Here is a 26,980-nt window from a genome sequence, read left to right on the forward strand (position 1 = left end):
GATGTTCAAATCGGTGACCATAAAATGATCGCTATTCATAGAATTCATATCAGTTTTACTCTTACTTACATATTTTGTGTGTGTGTTTTTTCCTAGGGGAAAGGTGCAGCGAAAGGCCATCAATGCTATCTACTGTCTGCTGTGTTCACATGATCTCGACCACCGCTGCATTAAACCTGAGGTCAGAGCGAAGATAGCTGCTCTCTACCTCCCTCTGGTGGGAATTATCATTGACTCCACGAACTACCTGGATTTCACAGGTAAATATATACACAGGTGCACACGCGCACACATGCTAGAAGTCTATAGATGTCCACTCTGCTCATCAGAAATAAGACCAGATTCTGGTTTCCAAATTTCAGTCTTGTCCAAATGGGGTTGAGTGCTGCTCTGTTGTGAGGTGTCTCAAACTTGTGTGTCCATGTGTCTGAAACCTTACCTGATGAAACTGATGCTTCATCATCCAGGGTAATGTGGTGTTGTGTAAGAAGCATCTCAAGCAAATATCTTTTTTTTTTCTTTTTTTTTCCCTTTGGATAAGGAGTAGGAAGTCAAATGCAGGGAAATAGGGAGGTGCTCAAACAGTCTATTCTGAATCTATTCAGATTGTTCACATTACAGATCAGGTCTGTTTCATGTCGATTCTATTCTTGGGCACCTTTCAGGTCTCTGTAATCTTATAATTAATTAATTGGTATACACAAATTGGCACTTGGATCACTCTGTGACATTTTATTGTGACAATAAAAAGAACTACTTTAGAATCAGTATTATGCATTAAAATATTAATCATCAAATTTCCTCAAAGATTCATTTGGTCACACCTGCGCTTGTTTTTCTTTCTATGTTTTTATTTGTGACTTGATTTTTAAATAAATCTATGGTATGTTAAGCAATTATGATTTGTTCTTACATAAATTTCTCTTTTTTATGTTATTTGTGGTGAAGATGTGTATTACTGTGCAGAGATTTTAAGCACCTTTAGTGTTTCTAAATAAATAAATTCTAAAAGTAATTAAATCAAATATTTTTTAGAAATAATTTTAAAAATGTTGAAATGGTAATTTTTAAAATAAATAATGTTTAAAATAGATAATATAAAATAGACGAAAATAATTGTCTATTTTTATTAAAGATAGCAGTATAGTTTAAAAAATAAGATATTGTCAGATGACTAAAAACCTTATTATTTTTGGAGGTTTTCAGCTAAATCATTACATATAGTTCACACAAAATAACAGTTTTAAAGTTTAAAGGCCATCACACAAGATGTGTATTTCCTCTTCTTAAATATAAATTGTTAATTTAGAAATATTACCTTGTTTGAGTGGCATCTTTGTTTAATGATTTATTCTTTTTAAATCACAGCTAAGATTTTTACAGTGCTGTTATTGGCTTTTTATTTCATGTAGTTATTCCTTATTTATCACCTTAGTTTCTGACGCGCGCAGCGGGAAAAACAAAGCAGGAGGACCTGAGGATGACCTTGAAAATGTTCCACCAATCAATCAGTCTGTTGCCATGGCAATTGCTGGGAATCCTTTCAACACGTTGGGAAGAAATGTTCTTATTTCCATGGCATCCATGGTAATGTGATGAAATCCTTCCTTGTTGTTGACATAATACCAGTGTACTGCATGTTTTTAGATGTGTTTGAAGGTTTAGAAGTGTACATTCTTCTCCTCCTGTATTAATATTTAGGTTTTAAAAGCTACTCTTGTATATTATATAGTACCATATTTATTGTATATGTTGTTTATTACCCTTATTTAAATATCAGTTATATATATGATGCCTTATCTTTCTTATGTCTTATTATTTATTATTATATATCCTTTTTTCTTGAGCTGCTTGGGTGAGTAGGGAGAGTTTCCATGGCATAAAAAAGCTTTTCAACCTACCATCCGTGGTTCTCAAGACCAGACACCTAAGTGGCTCTACTCTGCTCTTTTCTACTCTTCTATTTACTCTTCCTTTTTAGATATTTAGATATACCTTAGTATACTAGCATAGTTCCACCTTAGAATTGGAATATAAGATATACCTTACTGAATTTTCATGTGACTGCAGCTGTTCATGTTTTTTTTCCCCTCCAACAGGTGAGCTGCAGTGAGGTAGATTGATTAGCTGTCAAAGCCACACATACTCTTCATCCATCCTGAAAAATGACACACAAACATACACGTGCACTTGTGGGTGATGGTTTATGGGCAGGCGTTGTCGTCATAAGTGAACAGGGCCATCCTCACTGACAAACGCATCAATCAAGTGCACCTTCAGCTGCAGCACAGCCAGTAAAACTGAATTCTCTTCCTCCTCATTTGCTTTTCTCCAACAGATAAATACACGTGTGTGTGTGTGTGTGTGTGTGTGTGTGTGTGTGTGTGTGTGTGTGTGTGTGTGTGTGTGTGTGTGTGTGTGTGTGTGTGTGTGTGTGTGTGTGTGTGTTTGTTTGTTTGTTTGTTTGTTTGTTTGTTTGTTTGGGGGGAGGTGTAAAAATGTTCTCACACAACATAGCCACCTTTCATGTGTCCATTACAGGACTACACACAATTCCAGGATATTTCTTCATTTTCATGTAGGTTGTAGGTGTATTTCAAGCAATGTTTACCCACACAAATAATTTCACAAGGAAAAAAAAATGTGATCAAGTCCACAACTAATGTCTTTTACATGCTTTTATTTTTGTGAGTTTAATTCAGTCTTCTGGTAGAGCAAAGTCTTAGAACCCAGTTTGTAGTTGGGACCTCAAGAGCAGCAGGAGGTTAATGGCTCTGTTTAACAAAGCTGCAGTTGTTCTCAATAGTTGTGATTCATCATCAGTGAATGAAGGTAAATTAATCTGCGGTAGATTTTAATGCATATTAAAATGGGGGAGAATGGTTATTCCCAACGCAAGTGCATCGCAAAAAATAACAAAAAACAACCCTGCAGTTAATATTGTGGTTTAGAAAACTTGAATGAATATTTTGGGTGTGCATGCTCCATTACTAACCCTGACAGGATTAGGGATTTGTTTTTTAGAATGAACAGATCCATATGACCATCTTTTGTTTTAGGAAAAGATACAAAGGTGTGGTGGACGGGCAAATTACAGGAGTTTTTTATGCTTTAAGACTGTTCTTACACAAGCAACTCTAAATTAACCCTATGTGTGAGTGAGATATGTTTGCAATGAGCTACTGGCCTGTCCAGGGTGTATCCTGCCTCTCACACAATAACACGCATGCACACGTAACCCTTAATTGGAATAAGCGGGTTCAGAAAATGGATAGATGGGTTGTACAAACCGCAGTGGCCTTTGTGACCTCCCGACAAACTCCTTTCAACATGCATGTAATTTAATCCACAGATGTGCCTATTTTCCGTTATGCATATGGTGATAGGATTATCCCCTGCAACAAGCCCAGAGATGTCCAGGTGGCAGACATGTATCTATGTTACATATGTAAAACAAACTTACTTTTGTATTGATGTGATGCATCAAAGTTAGCCACCTTTAAGTCCTTGTATCATCATTATAGTCCCTTTGAATTTAGAGACGTACAAGATGAAAGCGTTTGTTTTTGAGTTATTGTGTTAACAAACTTAAGTGAATGGACTCATTCATTTATCTGTGTATTCACTCACTGAATTTCACAGCATATGTGCCTAGGCTTTTACCAAATTCTAGGCAGTGCTGCTTTTATATGCATGACTGATAACCTGGCAGTGCTTTGGCCAGTCTGAGCTGACAAAGCAGCAGGTGAATGACTTAAAGTTTGTGTGGTGGAGGTCACCCCCCACCACCAAATTAAGAGCTACATTATACTATCTTATATTGTAACATCTCTCTCTCTCTTTCTTTTTCTCTCATTGGCAGCAAGGTAAATCTGTAGCCACCCTGTCCGCTGACACCAGTCGCCACCTATTGGTGTGTTTCCTGTGGGTTATGAAAAATGCTGACAGGAGTCTGATTCAGCGCTGGACTGTAGATATGCCCTCATCCCAGCTCAACAAGCTACTGGAGCTCCTCACTATTTGTGTATCGTGCTTTGAGTACAGGGTACGTTATTACCGTATTTTGCAGCAGTCATTTTTGTTTGAACTAAACAGCATTGAAGACCCATCTAATAACTTTTGTTTGCTGTTTGACTTGATTTTATGTTCAGTTTCAGTCTTTTGTTGTCTTCATTTGTAGATTGTTTGGGCCGATTCATGAAGCATTTGTGCTCATTTTTTGTATGTTTGTTCAGAATATTTTTGTGGGATTCATTAATTTTTATTCTCATAATGTTTGTAGGTAAGAACAGATGCTACCCAAGTTCTGCACTAAGAAACGGCAAACAAAAAACAAACAACTGATGTTCGCTTTGGGGTGCGCCCTGTTCCTCAGGGTTGCGGCAGTGGATCCAGTACAGATCAGATAGATTAGGATTTGGCACAAGTTTTACTCCAGATGCCCTTTCTGATACAACTGCTATTCTACGTGGAGAAAAATGCTTACAGCTCCTGGCGTTCCCATCTCATGTCCTAGCCAGGGACTAATCAGGACCAACTCTGCTTCGCTTGTGAGATCAGCAGAGCAGTGTGACTGCACAAATAAAGTGTAATTGATATTAGGAAGAACATGCCAAAGTCAAAATTTACCCATGCAATTAGTATTTCCAGTAATATTATACACACTTTCAAAACAGTCATGATTCTCTTGAAAGGGAATTAGTGTTTGGCATAATGAAGAAGAAATAAGTTCTATACAAGCCTTGAATTGCCAGTATTTATTCACGGATATTGTCATTCAACTGTAGCTTGACTGGGAATTGAATCCAGGTTTACATATTGGTAGCTCAATTTCTGTCCTACTGAAGTACCTGCTATGCAAATATAAAGCATTTTTCAACATATCTTTTCAGTACACATATTGATTGACTTGTAGATAACGGACACTGGCGCCTGGCATTTGCATTGGGATGTTTCTCAGGTTTCCTGTCATGCTTTAGAGCCATAGTTCTCAAACTATGGTGAGCTCCCTCTGGTGGTACGCTGAGTCAACTGAACAAACAAATTTTTTATGGTGTAATTAAGTTAGCTGGTTTATTTCTAATAAGGTTAAGGCTAACTCAACAACTTTTCATTGAATCAGTACAACCAAATGGAGCAGGCTATTCATAATGAAAGATTTTATGGCTTTACAGCTTCGACACTTAAATGAAACTGATCTGACACCACTCTCTGCTGAAAGTGAAGCAAAATGAAGAAATGCTTCATACGAGTTGGACTCGGCCATAGAGTGGACTCGGCTCTGCAAATGAAGCAAAAGGAAGCAATGCTTCAGAAGAGTTGTACTTGGCTTTGTAAGCAATGTGAAATGAAGCAATGCTTCATAAGAGTTGAAAAAGTTGTTTGGGTATCCATGCTCTAGTTTGCAAGAACATGCAGTCATTTTGACAACTTCTCTGTCATCCTTCTCTGTCAGAATGCACTGCAGATTCTGGATTGATGCTCTGTAAATGAAGAGAAACTAAGCAATGCTTCATAATACTGGGACTCAGCTCTGTAAGCTAAGCAAAATGAAACAATGCTTCATAAGATTTGGAAAATTTGCTTAGGTATCCATGGTCTAGTTTGCAAGGACATGCAGTCATTTTGGCAACTACTCTGTCCTCTTCCTGTCAAAATGCCCTGCAGATTCTGAACTAATGCTCTGTAAGCGAAGCAATGCTTCATAAGAGTTGGACTCAGCTCGGTGAATGAAGCATTTAAGATGCAAGATGTCATCTTCAGTTTAAACTGATATAATCATAGTAATCCATGCTGCTTTATGTTGTTTTGAGCTGTTGTTCCCACAATGCAGTGGTCGAGTCAAGATGTGGAAATCGCTCTGTGCTAGTCTAGGTTCCTCGTACACTTAATTCTTCTAGTGAATTTTTCCTCACCACTCTTGCCAATGTGCTTGCTCAGGGGGTGGGTAAGGTTAGACCTTAGCCTTGTTAAGTGCCTTGGAGTGTTGTGATTTGGTGCTATGTAAATAAATTGAGCTGAAATTAATTATTTTAATTCCGGTTCTAATGGTGGTACTTGGAAAGCCAAATATTTTCTAAGGTGGTACTCATTGTAAAAGATTGAGAACCACTGCTTTCAAGCTTAAAGATCTGCATGATTTCTATCCACTATGATCATCTGTCACACTTTGCTGGGTTATGTTCTGTCATTCTGCTCCTATCGTTTATTACGGTAATGGTAAATGGACTGCATTTATTTAGCATTTTTCCATCTGCAACAGATACTCAAAATGCTTTATAATAATGCCTCACATTCACCCTGATGTCAGGGTGCTGCTATACAAGGCGCTCACTACACACTGGGAGCAACTAGGGACCTTGCCCAAGGGCCCTTAGTGATTTTCCAGTCAGACTGGAATTTGAACCGAGGATTCTCTGGTCTCAAGCCCAACGCTTAACCACTGGACCATCACCTCTCCTGCCAACAAATATTTGGTTTACGTCACTGCTTTTGTCTGTTTCCACATCCCTGGAGGTTACAAGATGTCCAGAATCTCAGTTTCTCTGACTGTATCCTCACACTGCATGCATTTATTTATTGTCATCATTTATTTAAAGTTGTTTTTTCTACTGAAACATTTATTTGAAATCCTTGTGAACACTGTTTGGTTCATCTGAAAAAGTAATCTGCCTATCATGTTGCTGCTGCTGCTGCTATTGTTGTCATTATTGGATTAATCCTGTCCAGCATTGTTGTTGGGTTCGTAGTATTGGTGTAATTAGTAAGTGATTAATTCTGTGACGTGCCATATGTTAATAGTTTGCACCCAGTGTTTAAATATTAATAATCAATTAAGACATGAATAAGGTTAAAGCTGTAATTGTGTGTTCCTGATGTGCAAACTGCTAATAATAGTAGTTGTTGCACCTATTTGTTTTGTGCTTCTGTAGGGTAAGCAGAGCAGTGACAAGGTGAGCACCCAGGCTTTACAGAAATCCCAGCAAGCAAAGCTGCAGCTGGAAGAAGCCCTGCTGAGAGGAATGGGCGCCCGTGGAGAAATGATGAAACGAGTTGGCGGTAATTTGTCTCAGCATTTGAAGATGTTCTTTCAGTTGTTTTTCAACCCAAATTGCCTGTTTTCCCAAAATTCAATTTGTATTTTATGCAGTCTAGAGACTCAAAAATTTTATTTAATGCCCGTTTGGTCCGTATAGACAATATGCATAAAAGAAGCAAGATATTGAATTTTTGCTGGTATTTACTATTCCAATATTTTCAACTCATTTAGACTGATACACTTAAAGGTTTTTTGTTGTTGTTGTTTGTTTCATTGAGGAGAACCAAGTCTCTCCTGTACTAAATTGACCTGTTACTCTTATTGTGATGACCAATTTGTTGCAGATACAAACACAAAATATGACAAAGAATAATTATTTCTCATCTAAAGGTTTTAATTACAAATATATTTGTGATTACACTTTATAAATTCACTCACCAAAAACAAGGAGATATTTAAACTTGGATGAGATGTAAATTATATGGTGGTGCCACATTTCATTTTTAAGTAAAATGGTAACAGTAAAATCTCAGTGAGTGTTTTAAGACCTGCTAAACTTGACTGTGTCCATTTATAGCAGCAATAATAAACAATCATTCATTCAATGCTCATTATAACTCTTGAGTGTAAACTGTCATTCACAGTAAGTAATACTACAGCATAATTGTCAGCTGTCAGAAATAGCTATGCTGGCACACATGTATCAGATTTTTTTTTTTTTTTTGCTTGTTTCACAATAAAAGCTAAAAAAAAGTCTGAATTTGTGTGACTATTGAAAATGCTTAATTTATATTTTGGCTTACATGTTTTTGTTTAGATTTTTGACTGTGAACATATTTTTTGCGTCTTATGAGTATTTGTCTAATGACTCCTGATAGGAATGGATCGGACTCTGGGTCAGAGAGAGAACCTGCGTTGGAGGAAAGACCTCACTCAGTGGAGGCAGACCAATGATAGACAGGATAAGTATGTCTACTTATAACCTTTTGTTCTGCCTTTCTTTCTTTTTTTCTTTTTTTTTGTGGTGGTGGTGGTGGGGGGGGGGGGGGGGGGGGGTTTGTCTTTCCTTTTTGAATTCCGTTGCCAATGTCTACCTCACACCAGGACTAAAGCAGAATTGGACCAGGAGGCTCTGATCAGTGGGAACCTAGCCACAGAGGCTAACCTAATAGTGCTGGACCTGCTGGAGACCATTGTACAGGTAAGGACACTTTAATCTGCGCTGCCACTATGTGCACACTGGGAAATAACATGATCCATTATTCTGCCCGAGGGGCTGGAGACTATCCTAGTGTGCGTTATCTATTGCAAACGTTGGTGGGACTTGGGCCTTTAAGCTATAATTCATACTGTCAGTATGTTCTTATGGTACATTCCTTCTTGGAAGCTGCTCCACAAAACCACTGAGAAGTTCCGTTGTATCCACTGGGGAGTAAGGGCCTTGCTCAAGGGCACCTCCATGGCGTTTATGAAGGAGGCAGAAGTGAACCATTGCCCTTCCGACCATATGCTTGCATCTCTGTCCTTTAGGCTGCCACTGTCTTAGAAGATTGTTTTTTTGCTCTCCACACACACGGCCTGGTGCTTGTTCACATGGACATGATCCAGGAGGAAGCTGTGGTCTGCAGTGACATACAGATGGGTAACTAAATGAGTGGAGAAAAATAATGAATCGCTCTATCCACAGAGTGCAAGAAGTCACTAAATGGTTTGAGGAGGCTGAAAATTATATGAATCATATGAGTGAACACTTTTGGGAGATTTTGAACCAATGTATTAGGCAGTGCTCTCCACCACTGTCACCAAAACACCAAATGAGGGAATATCTTTAGGAAAATGGTTTCCGTTTCTTTAGAAGAGTCCCGGGGAGTTATACACTCAACAAAAATATAAACGCAACACTTTTGGTTTTGCTCCCATTTTGTATGAGATGAACTCAAAGATCTAAAACTTTTTCCACATACACAAAATCACCATTTCCCTCAAATATTGTTCACAAACCAGTCTAAATCTGTGATGTTGAGCACTTCTCCTTTGCTGAGATAATCCATCCCACCTCACAGGTGTGCCATATCAAGATGCTGATTAGACACCATGATTAGTGCACAGGTGTGCCTTAGACTGCCCACAATAAAAGGCCACTCTGAAAGGTGCAGTTTTATCACACAGCACAATGCCACAGATGTCACAAGATTTGAGGGAGCGTGCAGTTGGCATGCTGACAGCAGGAATGTCAACCAGAGCTGTTGCTCGTGTATTGAATGTTCATTTCTCTACCATAAGCCGTCTCCAAAGGCGTTTCAGAGAATTTGGCAGTACATCCAACCAGCCTCACAACCGCAGACCACGTGTAACCACACCAGCCCAGGACCTCCACATCCAGCATGCTCACCTCCAAGATTGTCTGAGACCAGCCACTCGGACAGCTGCTGAAACAATCGGTTTGCATAAACAAAGAATTTCTGCACAAACTGTCAGAAACCATCTCAGGGAAGCTCATCTGCATGCTCGTCGTCCTCATCGGGGTCTCGACCTGACTCCAGTTCGTCGTCGTAACCGACTTCAGTGGGCAAATGCTCACATTCGCTGGCGTTTGGCACATTGGAGAGGTGTTCTCATCACGGATGAATCCCGGTTCACACTGTCCAGGGCAGATGGCAGACAGCGTGTGTGGCGTCGTGTGGGTGAGCGGTTTTCTGATGTCAGTGTTGTGGATCGAGTGGCCCATGGTGGCGGTGGGGTTATGGTATGGGCAGGCGTCTGTTATGGACGAAGAACACAGGTGCATTTTATTGATGGCATTTTGAATGCACAGAGATACCGTGATGAGATCCTGAGGCCCATTGTTGTGCCATACATCCAAGAACATCACCTCATGTTGCAGCAGGATAATGCACGGCCCCATGTTGCAAAGATCTGTACACAATTCTTGGAAGCTGAAAATGTCCCAGTTCTTGCATGGCCGGCATACTCGCCGGACATGTCACCCATTGAGCATGTTTGGGATGCTCTGGACCGGCGTATACGACAGCGTGTACCAGTTCCTGCCAATATCAAGCAACTTCGCACAGCCAGAGGAGTGGACCAACATTCCACAGGCCACAATTGACAACCTGATCAACTCTATGCAAAGGAGATGTGTTGCACTGCATGAGGCAAATGGTGGTCACACCAGATACTGACTGGTATCCCCCCCCCCCCTAATAAAACAAAACTGTACCTTTCAGAGTGGCCTTTTATTGTGGGCAGTCTAAGGCACACCTGTGCACTAATCATGGTGTCTAATCAGCATCTTGATATGGCACACCTGTGAGGTGGGATGGATTATCTCAGCAAAGGAGAAGTGCTCACTATCACAGATTTAGACTGGTTTGTGAACAATATTTGAGGGAAATGGTGATATTGTGTATGTAGAAAAAGTTTTAGATGTTTGAGTTCATCTCATACAAAATGGGAGCAAAACCAGAAGTGTTTTTATATTTTTGTTGACTATAGAATCAATGCTATGATGGATTGAATCCATTGTGGTGAAACGTGTTGACTGGCCCAACGTCTTACTAAGCGGCTGTGTTGGTTGTCCTTGTATTTTGCACCCTTTGGTTGGTGGGGTAATAATGTGTTGGCCATTTATTACACTGTTGGTTGAGGTGTAAGCTCTTTGAGTGACCTTGTAATTGTTAGTTGAGATATTGTTAGTTCACAGCTTACTGTATGTGTTCATATTATTTTGCACCTGGATGTCTTCATCAAATTATCTTTGAACTGCAAACTTGAATAAATATTGTTAATTAGTGGGAACAGCCAATAGAAGAAAAAGTATAGTATGTAAATGAGATGCTCACAGCTTTCCAGAATCAGTATTTCACTGAACCTAGGGTGGACTCCATCACAGAGTGTAGTAAAACTGTCTTGATCTGCTGTAAAACAGCAGAAAATTGGATTCTAAATAAGGAAAGACCTTATCAACAAAACAGTCTTGGAAAACCAGATGAATGCAAAAATAAATCGTAGACGGTCTTCCCAATGTCTAATATTTAACATCATAGATGGCCTAATGTACCATCCACACCTGTAACATGTCACACACACTGTACTGAGCTGATGACCCAATTAATCCATTAGTCAACTGACTGAAAAGTAATTATTACTATTTTGATCATTGAGTAATCATTTATCAAGAAAAAAAGACAAACTTTGACAAGTATTACTTTCTTCAAAGTGATGATTTATTGCTTCTCTTTGTTGAATATTTTTGTATTTGGGACTGTTAAGGGGATAAAATAAGTCCTGCATTAATTGATATGTGAGGTTTTGTGTGTGCGTGTGTGTGTGTGTGTGTGTGTGTGTGCGTGCCCATGAGGGTCGTCTCACATGGTTTATCAATTGTGCCGTATGTCTCCTGCCCAGGGGGTGCCGCTGTCTGAATGCAAGGACAGTGTGGTGGGCGGAGTGTTGAAGGTGTTACTCCACTCTCTCACCTGCAACCAGAGTACCACGTACCTCTCTCACACCTTCAGCACACTTAGAGCACTTGTTGTGAAGGTACGTTTTATGCTATGTCTGTTTGTATTAAACACTGGGAGAAAGCGAGTGGGTTGGTGGATTTGGAAGAGGACTCTGTGGATCTAAACTTACTTGAATGTGGAGGTGGCAAAGTACTGATACAAGCCAGAATTATATATACATGCATGTGTGTGGTTCCATGTTTATGTGTAGTTTGGTGACATGTTGTTTGAAGAGGAGGCGGAGCAATGTGCCGACTTGTGTCAGAAGGTTCTTCAGTATTGCAGCAGCCTTGTGGATGAGAACAGGAGTCAGGCCTGTGCCACGCTCTACCTCATAATGAGATTCAGCTACCACAATGCCAGCGTAAGCACAAACACACAAAAACACATAGCACAATGCAATCTTTAACACCTCAGTATTTCTGTAAAAATGTAATAAAGGATTATTAACCGACTATGAGGTCTATCAGACCGACATGATGTCAGTATGGACTGAGCGAAGCGAGGGCCATACAAAAAACACGGAGGGCTGATGTCTTCATACACACCAAGCAAGTGAGGTTAATAATTCGTTTATTATATGGCTGTTATACATATTAACATGCAAACTTACAATATCGCCCGAATTTGAAAGCTGCTGATAGCTCGTAGCCCGACTTGTTAGCTTCACCTCCATGAAGAACTTGCTAACAGATGGTCCGGTCGTTAGCTGGTAAGCTTTCAATCTGTGTTTTTTCAGATGCTGTTTAGATATTTATGGAGTATGTTCATGTCCGACATGCTTTTTCTAATCGTGTTTTTAGCTTCTGGTTTGGAAAGAAAATATGCGTTTCGGACTGATTGTCATGGAAACCAGTCCGAGATGGGAAAATATCCAACTGGTAATCAGACAATCAGAGCATGCGTAGCGTCACAGCCATATAATAATAAATTATATTTTCTTAGTTTAGTCAAAAGTTGTAATAGCTGTCAATATCAAAAAATCAGTAATTAAAGAAAGTTGCAGTCCTTTTAATATTAAGAAAAATCTGATTCTTTCTAGCTTTTCAACTTAATACAAAACTCCACAATGACAACATAGGGGATAATAATCAATGATTTATGAATTCAGCAACATGATGTTGCCTGTGTTTTTTGTTTTTTTTTTAAAAGCAGATATAACAATATAATGAGGATGGTTCATATCTGGTGAACTTTGATGCACCAGGTCCACCCAAAAAACAACTTTGTTTATGCCCGTGTACCATCTCATAAACATGTCTGCCACCTGCTGGGTGGATATTTGGTACTAGGTTGATGATCTATTAGTTGCAGGTACAGTTGTCAGGGAGTGCGACAGACCATTTCCAAACAGGAATGCTGAATTTTCTGTGGCATATTTGCTACCACCCCCATCTTTCTTCTTTTGGAGACGATGGATGCACACTGAAAAGAGTCACTGTTGGGTACGGTATTTCCTTCTGTGGCTATATAAGCCGAAGTGGGAATGGCCATCTTTGAAGCAGGCTGGACAGACGTACGCTGTGGCTGTTGGGACTGCATAGGTGGACTTGCACACGGTTCTTTTCCTCTTCAGAGTGTCCATATGTTCTGTTTCCTTCCAGGGTCTGTGGTCCGCTACCAACCCCAGCACTTTTTCATTATGTTATCAAATGCCTTGAGTTTGAATCTGGTGAGATTTTCTCATATATCACACCCAAATTAGCCAAGAAGTAGAACAACATTCACGGTTGCCGCAAAACCCAAAATAACCAGGTTTGTAGTGTTTAAAATTTCCTCACTCTGAATGCAACTAAGATCCAGGCTTTTAGTGACTTCCTGGACTCAACCATAAGGAGTGTGCCTGTATGCAGCAAATGTGTTGAAATTGGAGAGACATTTACTTATCTTGATCTTGGCCTTTTAGATCAAGAGACGCCTGGGAAGAGTTTATAGTCATGAGCTCAGTAGACAGAAGTATTTGGTGATACCAGTACATTTACAGGAGAACAAGGGTCTAAGTCTTCAGGATCATGGTATTTTCTGGCTTACTGTATGGTTGGGAGAATAAGGGGACTGTGGAATGTCTCTGGCACTGGCTCTCTTCAGAGGATCCTTGGGTACCACTGGAATGACTTCATGTCAAATGAGCAGTTATTTAGGGAGACTCATTTGAGGTTTATCGCTTTCATTGTGAAGGAACATTGGCCGTAACATTTTGGCCAGGTGGTGCATGATCTGGGCATGATGCAGCATGCAGGTGCCTCAGTTTTGAGGACCTGAGCAACTGGAGAAGTTTGACCTGGCTGCATTATATAGATTGATACTTTGAAGAAGTCAGGATGCATCAGTTATCTACTTGGGTGGTTGCCATCCAGGACCAAGGGTGGTTCTGTGGTGTGGTTGATGTGGTGATGTGCTGCACCAGCACATGCTGGAAGACCAGATGAGAGTCTAGTTTATTCAGATTTCTAAGTGTATTCATTAATAAAATAGTCTGGCTTATAATATAAAAATGCTCTGTGTACCCTGTTATCTGCCAGTGTCAGTGTAATTGAATCTCTTCCAACATATGTACAATGTCTAAGGGCCCTGTCACCCCTTACCAAAAAATAGTACTTATAAGTATATAAAAAGTAAACTAGAAGTATACTTGAAACATACTTGCATATACTACTTTTTGGTAAGGGACACCTTGATGATTTAGCCAGCGTATGTCATCTGTAGTAAAAATGCTGGCATACACGGGCGTCCATCTAATAAATGATGCAGCTGTCACACCTTGATGATTTATCCAGCGTATTCTGACAGCTCCGTTTCCACCGAGCGGTTTCGATTGGTACAGCACGGGATGATACGTGTCGGAATACTTAAGTCCAGGTTTGCTGGCGTTTCTGCCGGCAGACCCATTTTGTTTGACAGGGAGAACATGTAAATATTAACGAGCACGTCATCAAGCATGTGTACGCTGTCGCATGCTGTCTCTTCTCCACATGGAGGCAAAACAGAGTAATTTAACTTTTTTTAATTTTATTTTATTTTTGTCTTTTGGATTCACAAAGACAAAAAGGGGATTTATCTTCATCGCATGCAGAATGCTGAAGAACTGACTGATGTCTGTGATAAATGCGAATGTGATTGAATGAGTTGCTGTGACTCGTTCAACTTTTAAAATAAGTTAATTGTCTTGTTGTGGTGCAAAGAACTGGTGTTCTCTGGTTCAGGCTGAGAAACGCACTGGAACATAAAAACCACAAAGGGACTTCTTTAAAAATGCTATGTGTCTTCAGCCATAACAAGGAATTAAAGTATTTTCAGATGTCATTTTCCAAAATCAGGAGACTTTGTTTTCGTCAGGTTATGATGATGAATCCAAGTGAAACAAACAGGTAAGATTAAGACTCATTGTGTGAATGATTTTAATATTTGAAATGGTCTGTTTGCATGCGGACTGCAGCTTTGAGCCAATCAATGAACAGCATCAATGGACGTATTTCGACTTATGAGTAACTTACAAGAAACGTGTGTCAACAATCATATAACGTAACTACAACTTATGTCCTGCGTATGTGGAACATGTGAGACATATGCTGGCATACATCGTATGTGCGTTACCCATAACTTATTAGACGTACGCCAACATTGTAAAGGCCCTGTCACACCTTGACGATTTACCCTGCATATGCCAACTGTATTAAAAACTCTGGCACACGTCTAAGAAATTCATGCAGCTGTCACACCTTGACAATTAACCAGCGTATGCCGACAGTGGTTCGGGGCGGTACTGCACGGTGTGGTGCCAGTCAGAAACAGAGTAATTTAACATTATTTTATTTTATTTTATTTTTTTTATTTTCATTTTGGATCGGGAGGTCTGGGTGACTTTGCTTGAGCTGCTGCCCCTGCGACCCGACCTAGGATAAGCGGAAGAAAATTGATGGATGGATGGATTTTCATTTTTTAATCTTGGTGGACCATTTTCATTGTGTACAGCATGCTGATGAGTCGACTGGTTGTGGTAAACGCTGCCGTGGAGTGATGTCTCTTTAAATGTTGAAAGCGCCGAGCAGCTGCTTTCTGAGCAGGTCATCACAGCCCTGAATAATGAAACACTGTGATGATTTAAACTTTTAAGTGCCAGTTGACCGTGATCAGGAAGTGCCGTGTGATCTGTCGATGTGGTGATCACCGACAGCGATGGCACTTTAAATGTTTAAACAGCGCATTAATGAAGCGTGATCACTCTGATCGATTGATCAGGTTGTCTGATGACGTGTACCAACAATCATATAACTTACCTACTTATGTCCCGCATGTGCGGGACATATGAGTCACATGCTGGCATGCGTTGAAAATTTTCAGCATGCCCAAAATGTTTTGAGGAGCCCAGCTTATTAGGATGTACATCAGCGAGCTTCAGCATGTTTTAACATACTTCAACATGCTCTTAACTTATAAAAAACTTACCCTTAACTTATTGGACTTATGCCAGCGTTTTTTTAATATGGTTGGCATACACTGGCCAAATCGTCAAGGTGTGATAGGGGTGTAAGTTTCATAAAAATCTGTTTTTTAACATGACGTATGCTGCAACTTCTTTAAACACACCAAGTTAATGTGGCTCTGTCATTTTTTTTTTTTTTTGAGTGACCATGCTAACAAAGAAACAATAGAAAATTTATATCGTGCCTCACCTCCCATTCTCCAATGCGACTTTGATGTCACGCCATCTGACATTTGCATCCTTTTACCTTAAGCACAAATTTTACCCCAAAGCCTCGATGTACAAATACACAAACGTCAGGTATTTCTGGCTTTTCGTGTTATATCAGTCAGTGTCAACTGTGTGACTGCATTTATGATCAGATTAATGAAGTTGAACTGTATCTTGAAAGTACCTAATTGCTTATGAGTGTTCACACTTCTGCTTCCTCTCCTGCTCAGTGTTAATTTTTTTCCCATGTCTATTTTGAGCATGCTGCAGAACGTCTGTTGAAGGATGTCTCTCTGTAGAGCGATATGTCACTGCCTGCCTCCTCATGTTCCCACCCCCTCCTCAGCTAATGACAGCCACCCCGTGTGTGTGTGTGTATATACACACACCTGTAAGCACATGTGACCTAAGGCTACTGAGAGCTAAAGGATCACTTTGTCATGGTGAAAGGAGAGTTTGTGCCACAAATGAAGCAGTGATGGAGGGAATTTAAACAGAAAAGATTTAGAACAGGGCTACCCAGATCTTTTCCTGCAGGGCACCTGCCCTGCTGTTTTGTTTTGTTTTTTAACTTTCCCTGCCCCACCTACAGCTGATTTAATTCTGACAGGTGTGCTCAGCCAATGAGCAACTGGGAAACAGCAGAGTTCAGCAGGTAGACATGAAAACATGCAGGGTAGGTGGCCTACCGGAACAGATTTGGGCAGCCCTGGTCTCGAAGAAACAGATGTGAATGAAGAGCACGCTGGAGTTTAGTGTTGGCTTTCATTTTCGCAACTAGTTTGATAAGTGGCGATGCAGACGATACTCCCTCTGTTTACCATCTGCACTTTAATAAAAGTCAGACATCTGCCTGTGCAGTGCACATGTATGCACATGCAGTTTAAAGAGCATATTTATGCTTTGTCCAGTTGTGCAAAACTGTGATCTGAGCAGCAGCTGTCATTCACACCGAACAGGCTTTCTCTGTTTCATCCCTTCATCTACCCTCATCTTGCTTTCTATCACACTTCTTTTAGATTGTGGCAGTACAGAGAGAAAATGATTTACCAGTTTTTTTATTTTATTTTTAATACCACAACACATAAGTTAGGATTGGATATCTATGGTTAAAGCTGATCCAGTAAGGGAGGGAGAAAGGTTAGAAAGAGCTCTAGATTGAAGAGTAAAGGAGGTTATGTATTGACTTAAGTGACCATTTAGGCTGTGTTTGAGCAAACACACACATACACCAAGGGGGCAGTGATGGGTGGTTTGGTTCTCACTCCATGCTCAGTTTAACAGAATGGGGCCGTAGAGATGATCCATGGGTGATTATGTCTCTGCTAATGGGAGATCATTTCCCGCTTAGCTGGTCTTTCTTGAGATAGATGGAAGTCTCTCTCAGGCACACACTCACACACAGGCTTCAGTGCAGATGATGGTAGGGGTGTTTCTTTTCCTTCTGGACCGGTAGCATGGAGAAAAATGAAGGAACACAGGAAAAGAAAACATATGATGGATAGCTTGAAACATTTAAGCTATTTTGCGTTTGTCTTATCAACATCACTATATGGCAATTTGATAAAACAAACGGGAGTTATCTCACATCTTTGTTTACTCTCTTGGTTGTTGATATTTTGCACAGATCCATTGGTTTGTCTACTTTAACATGCTGGGTGAAGAATTGACTGTGGTGGTCTTATATTTTCAACATGATTTGCACAAACTCAAATCTTGACCCCCAGCATGCTCTAGAGCTAAATCTTTGAATTGTTAAGTTTGTGTTACATTGTTCATCAGCTTTGTGTTCAGCTTTGGTCTGCTAGCACGGTGTTGAGGTTGTTATGTGGTGATTGATCATTTTTGGCTTTTGACCTGCAGTTAATTTGGATTTTATGTGTGCATGCTGGGTGAAGGTGGTGGTTGGAGTGATGACCCTTTTATTACCTGCACCATGGAGGTTATGGTTTCACCTGTGTTGGTTGGTTGGTCTGTTTGGTTTTCACCATAATTACTCAAAACATATTTTCTGAGCTCCATGAAAATCATTGTAGGTGTGGGTCAAGGGCAAAACGAATAATTTCTATCTTGGTTTCGACAGCCATTGGTACTGTGCTTATCCTTAGAATAGCATGAAGGGTGAGAGAGTCTGACTCCCCCTGGATGGGACACCAGTCCATTGGAACTTACTTCTGCGGTCAAGGCCAGGACCCATTTACAGCTGGCTAAACTGGGATGATGCAGATGAACTTTGTTGTCTACCAACACAGACAGGTAGCGTATACACACCTGGAATCGAAATCCCAATCGGAAAATGGTAGTCCGATTCCCATCCAACAGATCCATCTGAGCAAAGACACAACCCATTAAATTTTGGTGTGGATTTGCACCTAGGGATAGATCCAAAATCCCCCCCGCCAATCCTGAAAAGGCAAGGTGGATATTGGCACTCTTGGCACTTGTGTCGATTTAACGCTCATCAGAATTCGCGCATTACTTTAAAAGTGTAATATTTTCACTTTGTAAAAATGACAGAGTTGCTGTTAATATGTTGATAAACTGTCCAGAATTGGTCTGTGTTTATAAATGAAAGTAATACAGGAAAGACACACACATCCAAGATGTTTAAGAAGGCATGCTGGATCAACAAAAAACAATCAAAACCAGAAAAATCCACACAACCAGAGCGCTCCCATGCAAAAAGCTTTATTAGAACAAAAAGTGATGTGACGTTTCGGGCAGCTGCCCTTCTTCAGACATGGAGAAGGGCATCTCATAATATTTTGGGCTTCATTCTCTATCAGGTATTTGAACTACGATCTTTATTTTCTATTTTTAAGACACCTCATGATGTTTATTAGTTTGCTATAGAGGTGTATAGAATGGCCTCTTTAAAAGTCAGACACCACATGTCAGGACTTGGTGAAGGTACAAGCTTTGATAATTGATTTTAATCTCTCTTTCTCTCTGTTAGAACTTTTCAAGAGTGAAGATGCAGGTTACCATGTCTCTGGCCTCTCTGGTGGGACAGTCATCAGATTTTGAGGAGGAATATTTACGGTGCTCACTCCGTACCATTCTGGCTTACGCAGATGAGGATTCTGAGATGAAGAACACTCAGCTGCCCTCACAGGTCTCAGTCACATGCACTGTTGCACATATTACTGTGCAACGACTGTTGCATTTCTAATAGTGTGTTTTGCATGTTTGTGCTTTCAGGTGGACGAGCTTCTAAGGAATCTTAACAGTATTTTGTCAGACACAGTGAAGATGAGAGAATTTCAGGAAGATCCTGAGATGCTCATGGATCTTATGTATAGGTGAGAAGACTCGTGACTCAGCTGTGTCTGACCTGCCTCTTTTTCTCTTATATCTCTCTTGTTCTTTTGCCATCTCTTTCTCTCTCTCCTTGACAGCCTGTGGCGTGTCTCTGTCGTGCGGCTGTTTCCTATTTCGCTGTGGTCTGGGTTGTTTTGCCTCTATTTGCTGCCCTCACTATGGTAACCATGTGGTAGCACTTTACTCCTCTGATCTTGCTTTGTTCATATGCAAATGCAAACAGTGTTGGTGTGTGTTAACACAAGATGGAGAAGCACTGAGACACAGAGCGTATACATGTGCTCTATGTTTACTCAGGCACTGTAGCACAGTGGGCTCTGATCTCAGCTGTGTGTTATTTATCACTCTTTTCTGCTTTGGTCCACTCACCTGTCCAGTGTATGAACACTGTGCGGAATGACGGCACCTATAGCGCACGCAATATTTACTTTTTAGATCTCTAACATGTATAGATTAGCAAAAGTATTTGGTCTCCAGATGCATGAATTCTTAAGTAAACAGAATACAGTGGCTCGCCTGCTTTAGTAAATATAGTCGTGACCAGTGGTGGGCACAGCTAACCAAAAAGCTAGCTTTGATAACACCTAATCAGCTAACTGAAAAGTTATCTTTTATAACGCTAAACCGATAAATCACCCAAAAATTTGTCGGAAGCTACAGCTAACCGATAACTTTCAGTATTGTTTCCGGTACACTTGCAACAACTACTAACAAGCTGATTTTGAGTTTTAACACCACGATCGCTTCTGGTAGCATTAAAGGTGACCACAGACCCAAACAATGAGTCAGCACTTCTGTCTTTGTGCACCCTGCCCAATGCTGGAAGCTCCTGTTTACTACATAGCTTGCAGCAGTGAAGCAGCTGAGAGGAGCAGCAAAGCTCCACTCTACCCACACAAAAAATGTCATTATTCCTTAACAGAATATAGCAGTGTCGCCGTGAGGCAGAGTTCTTGGAAAATAAAGAGGTTTTGACTTATGGTTTTGATTTAAAAAAAATTAATCCATATAGAATAACTCCATTAATGTCAGTTCTGTCATTTGTACAAAGTTAAAATATAACACATATCTTTTAATTTTAAATAATGCACTAATTCTGAAGTTTTGTAACAAACACAGACAGATGCCAAAGGGATTATGGGTAAATGAGCCTCCGTTAACACTGATTGGTTGACTCATTCATTCTAGGTAAAAACCAACACGTTAATGTGATGTGACGTGTGTGTTGGTATTTACACATAAATGTGCTTTTAGAAAATATGCCATTTTATTCATATGTAAAAAAACAAACCAAAAAAAAGTCAAGTTGTGATTTGACAACCCTCTGATATAACCGGGGTCAAAATGCTTAGAACACTGCCATCTACTGGTGCCCAGATGCTCAGACCCTTACCGATAATCCTTTGTGTACCAGTTTTTGTTTGTTTTTTTCCCATTTTTTTTTCACGCGTCAGAGAGTTGCTACAGTTTAAACAACAGAATCCACAACGACAATTGTAAATGAATATTATACAACCAAAATGTACATTTTTATTTCTTTAGCTGCTGCAAGAGGCTGCAACAACTCTCAGGCGCACAAAGGATTATGGGATATCTCAATACTTGGGGAGAATACTGCCATGAACACTACTGGCCAGTAGATGGCAGCAGAGAATGTGAAAACTTGCCTAAACAAATATTCCAAATAATCCGTGTGCTACAGTTAATCTGCATGGAATTTAATAAACGCAAACTGAATTTCAAACATATATATTTCTCTGGAACAAAGATGACAAACAGTGTTGTAGGACAGTAAGCAGGAAGTTATAAAGCAAACGGGAATCAACTGCAACTCACAGTGATTCCAATTGAAAATGGAGAAGCAACCTAAGCTTCTTCTGGCATTTTTACATAAAACAAACACAATAACAACATCTATAAACGCAGGGAATATAATTCACGAGAGTTTTAGTCACAATATGCAAAGAGTTTAATGCTGTTGTCCGTGTGGCGCCTGATCAGAGCGTCTCAAATGCATTTCTCCTGTCGTGACTGTACTGAGATTACCCATAATGCACCTGGACACAGCATGTCCACACTAAAACCTTCAAAATTAGTGCAATACTTTAAAACTAAAACATATAGCTGATGTTTTCACTTTATAAAACTTCAGAAGTGACATTAATTTAAATAACATGTCTGAAATTAGTTTGGTTAAAATTTTAACCATAAGTTAAAACTGTATGCCTCTGGATGACTTGGGTGATATTGCCGGTGAGTTAGTATGGTGTCAAGAGCAATTATCTTGTGAATAGTTTTTTCTCTGCAGAGGATCGAGTGGTTTCTCCTGAAACCAGCTGTCCTCTGTTTACAGAGAATAAAGCTGTTTATCTGCTGCAAAACATTTAACAGGTAAGCATTAAAATCTTTATCAGACTTAACAAAGGTTAAGGTCAGATTTATTCACTTCACCTGCAAAAACATGTTAGCGATCTAAAAATTATCGGACAAAAACTTATTGGAAGATAATTGATCCGATGATGGTTTTCAGTTATCTGAAAAGATAATCCGAAAATGAAAACATTAGCTTCGATAATTAGCGGTTAACGGATTAGCAGAACCTTTGTAACCTTTGTAATAGTGGTTCTGTGGGAGATGAATTCATGAGGTCAAGAGACTAAGAGAAAAATATACCCCTGTTTTTTATAGAGTGTCCGTCTAAACATAAGTTCGTGTTACTGTTTCAATCTGAAAACAGGAAAATTATTTGTGAACTTGGTGCCTATTTGAAAGGGGTTCTGGATTTGTACTGAATTTTGATTTCTAGTGTTTTCCTTTTGTAAAAGTATGAATTTGTTTTTGTTTGTGCTCCATACCATGGATTTGGTTATGAGCAGTCTATCTGTTAAATTGAAATTAAACTGAGAACTGTGCCCACCACTGGTCGTGACGAATTAGAATGAATTCAGTGTTGTTGTTCTCATAATCATGCATGCATTCTGTAAGAATACAAATAGTTTTCATAACCAACAGCAACAAAAAATACATACCGAGTATGCTGTAATCAGGAAGTGTTTATCTAAAGGTTACAGAAAAGGGTTCTTGATTCAGTTCCCTACGCTAGATGAACAAAACTCTCTACCGCTAATTATCAAAACTAACTTTTTTGTTAGCAGATTAGCTTTTCAGCTAACTTCAAAAACCATCAGCGGACCATTTAGCTTCCGCAAAATTTATTTCCGCTAATTTAGTCCGCTAGCGTTCTTTTACATAGTAACGGTGAAAAACATTTATAAACCTTAAAATCATACATGTTGGCTCATGTCTGCTGTGTTTTTTGCAGCAGTCAAGCAGCTGAGAGGAGCCCAGCAGAAGGGGCCTGGCCACCAGGCAGCTACTAGTGCTGCAAAAATAAATAAATAAATAAACAAAAAACAAAAGTAATTTCTGTTTACAGCATACAGTGGTCCAGCCATGAGGCCAAAGTCCTCAAAAGGAAAGCAGGTGTGACTTATGGTTTTGATGTATAAACCAAATTAATCTGGATAGTTTAACTACATTAATGTCAAGTCTAATTGTTCAAAGTAAAAATATAATACAAATGTTTTAATTTTAAAGTAATGCACTATTTCTGAAGTTTTGAACATTAACACACACAGATGCCAAAACACATTATGGGTTAACTGAGCCTCTGATCACTGGTTGATTCATTATATGTAAAAACCAACACACGTTAACGTGTATGTTGATTTTTACAAATAAATGTGTATTTGTAAAATATGTCATTTTTTCATTTGTTAATAAAAAGGCATTTGTAAAAATGTTTAAGCTGTGATTCAGCAACAACTGTGTGATTATAACCGGGCATTATTCACACTGCCATTCAGTAAATGGCAGCGTTTGACCCATCTACTGGATTGCAGTGTGAATGGCGCCCGGTTATATCACACGGTTGTAGGGTTGAATCACAACTTAACAGAATTTTCAGTTTTGCAAATGCCTTTTTTTTTTTTTTTTTTTTTTACAAATGAAAAAAATATATACATATTTTACAAATACACATTTATTTGTAAAAACAAACACGTGTTACAGTTACTTGTGTGCTGGTTTTTACATCAACCAGTCAGTGATGAGGGGAGGCTCATTTTACCCATAATGTATTTTGGCATCTCTGTGTGTTAATGTACAACCTCAAGTCCAATGAAGTTGGGACGTTGTGTAAAATGTAAATAAAAAAAGAATACAATGATTTGCAAATCCTCTTCAACCTATATTCACTTGAATACACCACAAAGACAAGATACAGTGAGGAAAATAAGTATTTGAACACCCTGCGATTTTGCAAGTTCTCCCACTTAGAAATCATGGAGGGATCTGAAATTTTCATTTTCATCTTAGGTGCATGTCCACTGTGAGAGACATAATCTTAAAAAAAAAAAAAAAAAAAATCCGGAAATCACAATGTATGATTTTTTTATATAATTTATTTGTATGTTACTGCTGCAAATAAGTATTTCAATACCTGTGAAAATCAATGTTAATATTTGGTACAGTAGCCTTTCTTTGCAATTACAGAGGTCAAACGTTTCCTGTAGTTTCTCACCAGGTTTGCACACACTGCAGCAGGGATTTTGGCCCATTCCTCCACACAGATCTTCTCTTGATCAGCCAGGTTACTGGGCTGTTGCTGAGAAACATGGAGTTTGAGCTCCCTCCAAAGATTTTCTATTGGGTTTAGATGTGCATGGAGCCCCAGTCCGAGGGAGATTGACAGTCATGTTTAGCTTCTTCCATTTTCTAATAATTGCTCCAACAGTTGATCTTTTTTCACCAAGCTGCTTGGCAATTAGGGCCCGTAGCCCTTTCCAGCCTTGTGGAGGTCTACAATTTTGTCTCTGGTGTCTTTGGACAGCTCTTTGGTCCTCAAATAGGTGCTTCTAATTTGGAATAATAAGTGGAGTGGAGGTGGATTTTTTAGAGGCAGACTAACAGGTCTTTGAGGGCCACAATTTCTGCTGATTGGCAGGTGTTGAAATACTTATTTGCAGCAGTAACATTCAAATAAATTATTTTAAAAAATCATACATTGTGATTTCCGGATATTTTTTTTTTTTTAAGTATGTCTCTCACAGTGGACATGCACCTAACATGGAAATTTCAGACCCCTCCATGATTTCTAAGTGGGAGAACTTGCAAAATCGCAGGGTGTTCAAATACATATTTTCCTCACTGTATAATGTTCAAACTGATAGACTTTTTGTTTTTGTGCAAATATTTGCTCATTTTGAAATTGATGCCTGCAACACATTTCAAAAAAACCTGGGACAGTGGTATGTTTACCACTGTGTTACATCACCTTTCCTTCTAACAACACTCAATAAGCATTTGGGAACTGAGGACACTAATTGTTGAAGCTTTGTAGGTAGAATTCTTTCCCATTCTTGCTTGATGTACGACTTCAGTTGTTCAACAGTCTGGGGTCTTCGTTGTCGTATTTTGTGCTTCATAATGCGCCACACATTTTCAATGGACGACAGGTCTGGACTGCAGGTAAGCCAGTCTAGTACCCACACTCTTTTACTACAAAGCCACACTCTTGTGACACGTGCAGAATGTGGCTTGGCATTGCCTTGCTGAAATAAGCAGGGATGTCCCTGAAAAAGACGTTGCTTGGTTGGCAGCATATGTTGCGCCAAAACCTGGATGTACCTTTCAGCATTGATCGTGTCATCACAGATGTCAGTTGCCCATGCCATGGGCACTAACACACCCCCATACCATCACAGATGCTGGCTTTTGAACTTTGCGCTGGGAACAGTCTGGATGGTCTTTTTCCTCTTTTGTCCGGAGGACACGACATCCATGATTTCCAAAAAAAATTTTAAATGTGGAGTCATCAGACCACAGCACACTTATCCACTTTGCGTCTGTTCATTTCAAATGTGCTCGGACCCAGAGAAAGCGGCAGCATTTCTGGATGTTGTTGATGTATGGCTTTTGCTTTGCATGGTAGAGTTTTAACTTGCACTTGTACATGTAGCACTGAACTGTGTTAACTGACAATGGTTTTCTGTAGTGTTCCTGTGCCCAGGCATTAAGATCCTTTACACAATGATGTCAGTTTTTAAGGCAGTGCCGCCTGAGGAATCGAAGGTCACAGGCATTCAATGTTGGTTTTCGGCCTTGCTGCTTATGTGTAGAAAGTTCTCCAGATTCTCTGAATCTTCTGATTATACGTATTATGGACTGTAGATGATGGAATCCCTAAATTCCTTGCAATTGAATGTTGACAAACATTGTTCTTAAACTGTTAGACTATTTTTTCACGCAGTTGTTCACAAAGTGGTGATCCTCGCCCCATCTTTGCTTGTGAATGGCTGAGCCTTTTGGGGATGCTCCTTTTACAGTAGTGTTCAGAATAATAGTAGTGCTATGTGACTAAAAAGATTAATCCAGGTTTTGAGTATATTTCTTATTGTTACATGGGAAACAAGGTACCAGTAGATTCAGTGGATTCTCACAAATCCAACAAGACCAAGCATTCATGATATGCACACTCTTAAGGCTATGAAACTGGGCTATTAGTAAAAAAAAAAAAAGTAGAAAAGGGGGTGTTCACAATAATAGTAGCATCTGCTGTTGACGCTACAAACTCAAAACTATTATGTTCAAACTGCTTTTTTAGCAATCCTGTGAATCACTAAACTCGTATTTAGTTGTATAACCACAGTTTTTCATGATTTCTTCACATCTGCGAGGCATTAATTTTGTTGGTTTGGAACCAAGATTTTGCTCGTTTACTAGTGGGTTGTTTACTTGGGGTCATTGTCTTGTTGAAACACCCATTTCAAGGGCATGTCCTCTTCAGCATAAGGCAGCATGACCTCTTCAAGTATTTTGACATATCCAAACTGATCCATGATACCTGGTATGCGATATGTAGGCCCAGCACCATAGTAGGAGAAACATGCCCATATCATGATGCTTGCACCACCATGCTTCACTGTCTTCACTGTGAACTGTGGCTTGAATTCAGAGTTTGGGGGTCGTCTCACAAAACTGTCTGCGGCCCTTGGACCCAAAAAGAACAATTTTACTCTCATCAGTCCACAAAATATTCCTCCATTTCTCTTTAGACCAGTTGATGTGTTCTTTGGCAAATTGTAACCTCTTCTGCACGTCTTTTATTTAACAGAGGGACTTTGTGGGGGATTCTTGCAAATAAATTAGCTTCACACAGGCGTCTTCTAACTAACACAGCACTTACAGGTAACTCCAGACTGTCTTTGATCATCCTGGAGCTGATCAATGGGTGAGCCTTTGCCATTCTGGTTATTCTTCTGTCCATTTTGATGGTTGTTTTCTGTTTTCTTCCATGCGTCTCTGTTTTTTTTTTTTTTTTTTTTTGGTCCATTTTAAAGCATTGGAGATCATTGTAGATGA

General features: G+C 39.6%; 1 protein-coding gene across 3 annotated transcripts in view; it reads left to right on the forward strand.

Annotated features, from left to right (window-relative positions):
- The window catches only part of dock8 (dedicator of cytokinesis 8), a 187,996-nt gene that overhangs the window by 130,940 nt on the left and 30,076 nt on the right, over positions 1–26,980 (forward strand). For 2 of the 3 annotated variants that reach the window (XM_034170521.1, XM_034170524.1), the window contains exons 29-38: positions 97–260; positions 1,436–1,587; positions 3,860–4,045; positions 6,933–7,059; positions 7,918–8,005; positions 8,144–8,240; positions 11,447–11,581; positions 11,756–11,908; positions 19,194–19,352; positions 19,439–19,539. In XM_034170521.1, coding sequence (XP_034026412.1) covers positions 97–260; positions 1,436–1,587; positions 3,860–4,045; positions 6,933–7,059; positions 7,918–8,005; positions 8,144–8,240; positions 11,447–11,581; positions 11,756–11,908; positions 19,194–19,352; positions 19,439–19,539 — 1,362 coding nt within the window. The remainder of the gene's footprint in view (positions 1–96; positions 261–1,435; positions 1,588–3,859; positions 4,046–6,932; positions 7,060–7,917; positions 8,006–8,143; positions 8,241–11,446; positions 11,582–11,755; positions 11,909–19,193; positions 19,353–19,438; positions 19,540–26,980) is intronic. The other variant, XM_034170523.1, reaches the window with a different exon arrangement.

This window comes from Thalassophryne amazonica, chromosome 5, assembly GCF_902500255.1.
Source record: "Thalassophryne amazonica chromosome 5, fThaAma1.1, whole genome shotgun sequence".
In the NCBI taxonomy this organism is placed as follows: Eukaryota; Metazoa; Chordata; class Actinopteri; order Batrachoidiformes; family Batrachoididae; genus Thalassophryne; species Thalassophryne amazonica.